Source organism: Osmerus mordax, chromosome 6 (genome assembly GCF_038355195.1).
Source record: "Osmerus mordax isolate fOsmMor3 chromosome 6, fOsmMor3.pri, whole genome shotgun sequence".
Taxonomy (NCBI): Eukaryota; Metazoa; Chordata; class Actinopteri; order Osmeriformes; family Osmeridae; genus Osmerus; species Osmerus mordax.
Window position 1 is genome coordinate 8,771,819 of NC_090055.1, and position 8,983 is coordinate 8,780,801.

General features: G+C 52.0%; 1 protein-coding gene across 1 annotated transcript; it reads left to right on the plus strand.

Annotated features, from left to right (window-relative positions):
• Positions 1-129: 129 nt before the first annotated feature.
• On the plus strand, positions 130-7,263 carry ube3d (ubiquitin protein ligase E3D). The gene is made up of 10 exons (XM_067238430.1): positions 130-397; positions 1,759-1,964; positions 2,662-2,752; positions 3,112-3,343; positions 3,870-3,942; positions 4,058-4,163; positions 4,361-4,481; positions 4,803-4,984; positions 5,535-5,673; positions 6,985-7,263. The coding sequence occupies exons 1-10, from the start codon at positions 312-314 to the stop codon at positions 7,003-7,005; spliced, it is 1,257 nt and encodes a 418-aa protein (XP_067094531.1). The 5' UTR covers positions 130-311; the 3' UTR covers positions 7,006-7,263.
• Positions 7,264-8,983: the final 1,720 nt, after the last annotated feature.

The window sequence follows — 8,983 nt, forward strand, 5'->3', positions numbered from 1 at the left end:
CAGTCACAAAGCCCAAACAATCCAACTGACAGCTCCCAGACTGCATTGCAGATTTTTGTACGTTCATCATACTTGTCCGTTAGGATTGGATGTGTTCTACACTACAGTCATAACAGTTCCACTAGCTGAATAGCTGCTAGCATCAGATAGTCTGCTCCATCGCAAATATAGAGGTTTAGGACTATTTTCAATTCTGACAAACCTTGCATTTATTGTGCCATTAACTCCTTTTGGCATCCATACTATTGTTTGCCAGCAGTTCTTGTTCAGCTGGGTTACGTAGCGATCAACACAGCACGTGTGTTTCAGTGATGGGTGATAGCATGACCAACGCCGGACAAGTTGGAATCTTTCTTGAACTCAGAAAACGTTTGCAAAGTGGACTACTTGTTCTGGGGTTAGTATGTTGTACAGTTTATGCGGGCAATAAATACAGCTATTTAGCTAGCTACCCTAGCTCAATTGTGTTAACACAGCTTCAGATGGCTCGTTAGCAAGCAAGCTAGCAGTGGCACAGTAGCTACCTGCTTTGCAAAAGTATGCACTCTGAATCTAGCCAGCAAACCATCCTGTCTGTTTTTATCAAGCAACAAGACAGCTCTTAGTGATGGTAGCTAGGTAAGTGCGACAGATGCGCCCACTGATGTATATACACAATACAGAGACACAAGTATTGGGACACCTACACATTACACCTGTAGGAGCTTTTATGACATCCCAATCAAAATCCATCGGCAATAATATGGAGCATTAGGGAGTTTGGGCACTGCTGTTGGATGACAAGACCTGGCTTGCAGATGATATTAGAACTGAACCCACATTTTGCCCTTTCCTGTTTTGGCTTGATTATGCTCCATATTAATGCCTATGGATTTAGAATGGGATTTCATAAAAGCTCCTGGCTGTAGGTGTAATAATATGTAGCTGTTCCAATCATTTTGTCTGTATAGTGTAGCCACAAGTTAGTCCACTAGGTGGGGTAAAATATTGCTGGCAATTGAGTACTCATTCATTTTACTCAACGTGTCAGCTTCATGTCCAAACTACAGTAGTTTAAACATGTTGGTGAATATACAACTATGTGTGGTACCTAGTATATTCTATGTCTATCAGTAAATGTAATAGGCATCACCCCATGTCTTTACTGGTGTATTACGTTTTCTTGTACTATGATGGGCGTGTTTAAAGGGATAAAAAATAAATAAAACATCAGCATACTAGAAAAAGAAATAAAAGAAGCTTAATCTCAGTGTGAGTCAAAAACAGTTGCCCTCTTATTGGATATCACTAGTGTGTGATTGTTGCATGGGCCACAAGAGAATCTGAATTGGCTGTTGCAAACCTAATGATGCAGGGGCTGTTTCGAAAGAAAACACATTATTTTACCCTGGGGAGGGGGCTTGTCCGAGGAACGGACAGAGATGCATTGTCTGGCTTGTGGACATAATTGCATGGTCTTGTAGACTGGACAGGGGTAACCCATCTTCCATGCTTGAGAAGGTTACACTGAGCTGAATCTGTAGCAGAAACAACAACAAAATTCGGAGTCAACTGACCATTGTCTGACACTTGTGTGTACCTCATTCATTTATATATATTTTTAAAACTCTTTTTTGTTTTTTTTTGTTTTTTTATAATCTCTCTTGTATCTAATACACACACACACACATCCTCGCTCAAAATGAGATATTATTGCCGTTTACCGTGGTTAAAGGAAAATGCCATTATGTTTCACTGTCCTTTCTTTCTGTCTCCCAGGAGTGAGGTGGCTGGCAGCCCTGCAGAGGCCAGGGTGACAGCTGGGGAGTCGTGCCTCCTGATACATACAGCCAGAGGCCTGCTATCCCTCAAGCTGCCACCAGGGATCAGTGTCACACAGGACTCCTTCGTGCAGACCTCCGGACAGCCAGGAGAGGAACTGCACTTCAGGATGCGCATCACAATAGACCAGAATATAGATGAAAGTAAATAACCTGTTTAGTGTGGCCTCAAACACACGCACTCTTTTTTTTTTGTACATCAACTCTCATCTGGGCTTTTACTGTCAGCAGTATAGTGTAGATGAGATGGGGAATAGCTTACTGTATGTACTAACTATCCTCAGGGGCCCAGCCATCCCACACACACAGATTATCAGTCTGAGTCACTGCAGTATGAGCTGTTACTGTGATTCACCCCCCAGTTTAATGGACACCATCAGTACCTCCCCCGGAATCAACCGAGCAGCCATTAATATTGACCCAGACACCGGTGAAGTGAGCTGCTCCTCACTCCGGCGGTCCATCCTTCCTCCCTTCCGATCTGTCTTTAGTCCTTTCTTCTTTCCGTCCTCCAGTTATCCGTACCTGTCTATCTCGAGTCCTTCCTGCCTCCCTCCCTGCCCGGTGAGTGAAGGGCGGGTGCGTGCGCTGTCTGTGAGGACAGTGCCGAGAGAGACAGACCGAGACAGCTGGGGGGAGTTTCAACGACAAATCCAATCACCAAACAGATTGGTGTCTTCTCGTCCTCCCAAGCTGCTCCCATCCAACCAGGATTTATTGACTGCCGTCCTCTAGTGCAAGGCGAAGACCTGTTCCCTAACTCTGACTTGTGTCTCTGTGTGTGTGTGTGTCTGTCTGTGTGTCTGTGTGTGTGTGCGCGCGCGTGTGTGCTCCCTTTCAGAGCCCTGTTGGGATGTGATGGAGCGGCTGAGGGTGCAGGAGACCTACAGCTTCACCTGCCAGGCCTGTGGCACCAGACTTCTGCAGGACAGGTGAGGAGGAGGATAGTAATGAGGAGATGGAGGATGGTGAGGTGAGAGAGGGAGAGGAGGAGGAGGAGGAGGGGGGTGGGAGAGTGGAAGAAGAAATAAAAGAAAAACTAGGAGGATGAGTCGCGAGGAGGAGGAAACTTATTCCTTTCCCCCACCAGTTCCCCTGCGGGGAGTATTCTCCCCCCCCCCCCTCCTCTTCTACACTGAGTCAACAGAGAGGAGACAGGTTCATTTGGAGAAGGAACGGTCGTCCGTGTGTTCTGACAGTCTCTGCTGTCTACTGGGTTCTAACTGGGTTCTGAAGACTACAGTGTTCTTTGTCTGCCGTCTTCACTGTTCCAACTGGGTCTGTTTTCCAGGGTGTTCCGGCGTGTTCTGCCTCTGCCAAATGGGAACTGGAACGCCCTGGTGGATGACTGGTGCTGCCACCCGGACCCCTTCGCCAACCTCAAGCTCTTGCCCCGACCGGAGGACTGCCTCTTGGGCGACTCCTACTTCCTGCTGCCCTCTGACAGCGGCTGCAGGGATACCCTCACACAGGAGGTCCAGGAACTCACAGACACAGTCGACGGGGACATTCATGAGACCAAGGTGACCGATAGTGAAGTGATTGGGGCTAGGACGTCGGGGCTAGGACGTTGGGGCTAGGACACTGGGGCTAGGGGAATAGGGCCAAAGGAATAGGGCCAGGGGACTGAAGGAAACTTGTCCCGGGTCTTTTTGAGAAGCTAGACCGAGGTTTGTATACACAGAGGAAAACAAAGCCACCGTCACCCCAAACTTCTCTCCTCCCTTCCTCTCTCCTCCCCCTCTCCTCCCTCTCTCCTCCCTCTCTCAATCTCTCCCCCCAGCTCGATGAATGTCCCTCTGCTCCTATCCTTCACTTTCTGTTCAGCTTGGGCTGTTTCTCTGGCTGGGAGGGGAGGGGGGGGGGGGCAGCGGAGGAAGAGGTATGGGGAGAGAGAGAGGGGGAGAGGCATTTCAGGACACTCAGTGTCAGTCTTGCTCAGGTGGCTTTCTCTGGTCGGTTTCCTTGAGTGGCGAGCTCATCGATTGCTTGCGTTATAAACAAGGTGAACTGTCTTTTGTGTGTGTGTGTGTGTGTGTGTGTGTGTAGAAACCATGTCGTAGACGAACCGTTATCTCCTGCCAGAGCTGCTCCTCTGGCCTGGGAGAGGCTGTCACACCAGGTACACACACACACGCACGCGCGTACCACATACCTACTGTTGATTAAGGATGTTCAAGGTGCTGTACAACTGTGCATGTATATAACTATAACCACCCACCCCTCCATGCCTACAGACACTCTGAAGCTGTATGTCACAGAGGTGGAGGTGAGCCAGGAGGATGGAGACAGCATCGGGGGGGCATGTCGAACCAGCGAGGGGGAGGGACAGGAGACGGACAGGTAACAGCCTCGCACATGCTGGGGGGGGGGTGGGGGGGGGGGGGACACGGCTCTAGATGTAAACACGGTGTAGGACCCTAGATCCTTTGCACGAGTGCCAGATGAATTGGAATGATGGCGTGTTAGCACAGTGTAAGGTGCTAGATGTGAGTGGGGGTGTCCCGTGACTCCGGTGTCTGATCCCGGTGTCGTATCAGGTGTGCGTCCAGGTGTGCGTTCCTGGAGAGGACGCTGGCCGCCAGGCTGCTGGAGCTCTCCTCGTCCCAGAGCATCTTCCGCTTCTCCATCCAGACCGCCGACCAGCGGGCCCACATCCTGGTGAGACCGCAGGAGGGAAGGAGAGAGGGGGAGGGAGGGAGGGAGAGAGAGAGAGAGAGAGAGAGAGAGAGAGAGAGGGAGGGAGAGGGAGGGAGGGAGGGAGGGAGGGAGGGAGGGAGGGAGGGAGGGAGGGAGGGAGGGAGGGAGGGAGGAGGGACCCTGATGAAAGCGTGGGTGAGATTCGATATTTGCCTCGCGCGAAAAGGAAGGTGACATTTTCCTTGTGTTGGTGAGGTGAAAGTATGAGATCGAAATGGTGTCGAGTCGTCGGAGGGCTGGAGACGGAGCGGGGGCGTGAGTAACGCCCGCGTGTGTCCTCAGCTGTGGCTGCTGAACAGTGACTCCCTGGTGCTGTGGGCTCCTGAGGAGGCCGTCACGGCCGACGTCCCCGACTCCCCCAGCCTCCGCCCGCCTTCCCCGAGCCAATCAGACGCGGCCGCCGGCGCCCTGAAGCTACTCTACGTGGACTGCTCCGCCTCCGAGGACGACCGCTCACAGAAAGAGTATGACACGCTCATCGATCCGTCCATCCATTATTCTCATCTGCCCGTCTGTCTCATCCATCCCATAAGTGTGCGTGCGCCCTTGCTGCACAGAGTAGATGTGTCTAATGAATCCCCGGCATCAGTGAGGTCTCGTCTAATTGAATCCCGCCTGTCACTGAGGGAGACATTGATTTGATTACTTCTGATTGGACAGAAAGGCGGCAACACTGTTGGCCAAAATCAACAGTGACCAGTTAATCAACTTCCTGCTGACATTCTCGCTACGATTGTGTGTGTGTGTGTGTGTGTGTGTGTGTGAGAGAGAGGGAGTTTCGCCCAGCCTCTGCACAGATGGCTTTACCTGGGTAACTGGATCATCTTCACCCTTCGCGACAGGACATCCATCTCTCTCTCTCTCTCTCTCTCTCTGCTCCTCTCTCACTTGCATGCGCCTTCTGTCTCTCTTTATGACTATCGCTCCCAGGCCTACATTTATCTCGGTCCCCCTTTCTTTCTATTTGACTATTGCTCCTGACATCCTGTGTGTGCGTGCGCGTGTGTGTTCCAGACTGATCACAGACTGGGAGAGGACCGTGAGTGTCCATCCTCTGGAACTTCCTCAGACTACCTGTCTGGAATTGCTCCGGCTGCTGACCACTTCCACTTCCTGTTTACCTCCGTCCCTGCGGCGCTGCGATGCCTATCAGGTGAGGAGCATTGTGGGTGGCGCAGGTGGAACTCCGGCCTAACACTCGGCCTGAATTTCCCGTACAAAATGTCCACGTCTGGCAAACAGCCATCTTATCATGGTGTGGCTCGTGCTTTAGTTGAGTGCGTTTTAGAGGCTGCTGTGGCTGCAGTCTGGGTGTGCTGTATACAGGTACCACTGTGTGTCTGATAAAGACACAGTTTCCTTCCTGCCTGCCAAGTCGCCCCAAGAGAAGACACTAATTACCAGTTCACTGCTCTTCTACCATCACGCCTTGTCTCATACATCCCTCCTTGTTTTTAAACTCCTCAAGCCCTTTTCTTCACTTCACGGAAAGCTAGAGAAACGAGGTGGGGGGGGGGGGGGGGGGGCGAGGAGAGGAGAGAAGGAAATGGTGATTTACATTTGGATACTTCGATTGGAGACGACTCGAGTTACAGGAATTGTTGTTTCTGTCTGAGAGCTGCTCCACCGCTGAGGGTAATGGTGTGGAGCTCAGCTGCATTCGCTCCAGGGACCAGACAAACAACAGCTATACCGAGCCCCCCGGATGTCAGCCCCCAGCCTCGCTCCCCAGTCCGCAGCCTCCAGCCACAGCCCCGGCCCCCAAACCCACAGCCCCCCCCCCAGTCCTCAGAGAGAGGCAGGTGTGGCCTTGGGTTACACAAGAACCTAATTCATCATCCTGGTCCAGACCCAGAACTCCAGAGCCAAAGAGGCAGCAGATGGACCCCCCCCCCCCACACACACACACACACACACACGCCCCTCCCCCCCGGCTCGGGTTCAGACTTAGTGAGACCATTCTCCCGATGCTGATTAAAGCTGTGAATGCTGGCAGTCCAGACAGACAGGGTAATGGTTGTTAATGTGCTGGTATTTATAACCACCCAACCAGGGGGCCCAGAGAGAGGCCCACAGCGCCACGGAACATTGCCCCCTTTAAATATCAGACCTGAATAACACTCCAGCCAGCTCTTTTTTTAGCACCGTTGTTTTGACCCCTCTTGCTCGCGGCTCGTCTCGGTCTGCTTTGCGCGCGTTGTGTTCACCGCGTGTTCCTAACGGTGTTCACGCGCAGGTGAGTTTCAATCGGATCCCCTGATCTCATCCCAGTAACTCATCCTTTTTGCATTGTGACGGTGCCGTGAGCTGGGTTTGGCGTGTGTTTCTTTTGGGTTGATGTATCTATGCAGCGGAGGATGGAAGAAAGGTCTCTCTTCATCTCGACATCTCCCGTACTGTAGCCTTTTTCTTACTGCCTCCAACCTTCCTGTGCTCTCTGTATTTCTGTTGCTTTCGTTTCCAGGTGGCGTACCTGAGGATGTGAGGTCATGGTTCATTCCTCCCGGAGGAGACACCTGTTCTCTGAAGATGACCAGAACCTGCCCCCGAAGCCTGGAGAATGGGGTCAGGTGACCCAGAAGCCTGGAGAATGGGGTCAGGTGACCCAGAAGCCTGGTCAGGTGGCCTAGACATCTAATCATGTGATCATCCCATGGGCACAATGAACCGCTATCGGTAGTGCCATGTTAAATGTGCCGGAACGTCACATGAAGTTGTATGAGAATAAAACATTATCATTGGCTCAGTGTGTGCGCCCTCACTTCTTGTGTGTGTGTCTTCATGTTCTACAACATGGACGGAGTGGTTGGTGCCTTCAGGAACTTGAGCCCTCGAATGTTTTCTCAAAAGCCCTGAATTTCTCTTGTTAAAATTTGGGTTGTCATTTTTGGCAAGTCCAAAATGTTGTATTACATAAAGCTCCAAAATAAATACAATTGCTCAAATTAATGCAACACTTCCCTGTGTGCGCTCGCGTTACCTGTGGGTTTTGATTCATGATCAGCAGCCCTTCAGTTGCATGAGCCGGTAAAGTCGAACCAAAAACGATCTGAAAGCTTCATAATAAATTATCGCTGCAACTGTTGTTTCTGCCAGGGGGACTGGCACATCAAAAGGTCATGTGATGAGTCAGCCTACACTCTATACTTAGAGACGCCGTGCTTTGTCTGACTCGCAGCAGAAACAACTCATTCGAGTGTGTAAAGCACGCCAGGCCGGAGCCTGAACTCCTTGCCTCTGCTAGCGCGGATCACACACACGACCCCCCCCCACCGTCTCCGCAGCCAGCGAGCGCACACTTCCTGTCTTCTCAGGTTAGACCCCCCCGTCTCAGAGACAGTTGTATAGCAGGAGGTTGTGGTGCCTTCAGACAGGGTCTTTGTTGCTGTGGCTCGAGCTGTGTTTCCCGGTTGCTGGGCAGGATGTGCCGAGTGCTGAACCGAGCAGCCCGCTGACGAGAGCAGCAGCACGTAGACCTGTCCCCCAGCGAGGCATCACAGCCGAGACGGACCAAGCTAATTAGATCGTCCAGAGCAGCGCACGCATACTGCTCTTCCTCTGGCCCGGCGGAGACAAAGAGGCTCTGTCGATGAGCAGGCTGCGCAGGCAAAGGAGCTGAACAGGGCTGAGCAGACAGAAAGGGTAGCCACTCTGATAAGGGGAGGAGAACCAGCCCTGAACAGGAGAAGAGAACCAGCCTGTAGTGTTCTCGGGGTCACTGTGATGTGCTGCCACCGGAAGGCCTGGCTGCCTGCTTGTCTGTCTGTATCCTTGGCAATTAACCCAGGGAGATGGTACAGGGTGTCAAATGAAAAGCTCTCGTCTCTTTCAGGCCCAGGTTGACATTGTGATGCTCATTAGTGTGCTCTGCTGCTTATATTCATCAAACGGGCGCAGGGCGGGATTCGGCGCGTTCATTAATGGCGCGCTTGAGGACTGTGTGTGCGTTTGTGTGTGTGCGCTTGTGATTTCCCCCCTCTTATGTGGGAATGTGTGAGTGAATATATATATAGAGAGAGAGAGAGAGAGAGAGAACAGACCGTGCTTGGCCCTCTGAAGACTCCAGCTTCACTGGAACTCAACCTGTCATCTGATGTGGTTAACTGGGCTTCCTCCTCAAGGACTCAGCCATCTCTCCCTGCAGGTGCTGAAGAGCTGATCCGGAGCCGGCATGGTCCCGGAGCGCCTGAATCCGGGATCGGTGCTCTCATATCAGAGGAGCAAGAGAAAGCAACGGCCCTGACCTTTGACCCCAGACGTCCTCGCCCAAGGGAGCAGATAAGATGAGAGCCTCTGGCGGACTTGTCAGAGAGGGAGGGTGCCGCTGCTGTGCCTGGGGCTCGCCTGTTCCATGTCACGTTTGTTCCCTGTTGTCTTCAGAGGACAGGGTCGCCATGCAGGTGTCTGTCATGTCCTGATGACGTGACAATAAGAGGCTTTTATGCCGATTCAGAAGAACGGCG

Excerpts from the sequence above, each read along its gene's own strand:
- ube3d (XM_067238430.1), top strand. The coding sequence starts at position 312 with ATGGGTGATAGCATGACCAACGCCGGACAAGTTGGAATCTTTCTTGAA. Across the intron at positions 4,985-5,534 it reads GACGACCGCTCACAGAAAGA|ACTGATCACAGACTGGGAGA; the intron begins GTATGACACGCT and ends TGTGTGTTCCAG. Across the intron at positions 5,674-6,984 it reads GGCGCTGCGATGCCTATCAG|GTGGCGTACCTGAGGATGTG; the intron begins GTGAGGAGCATT and ends TTTCGTTTCCAG.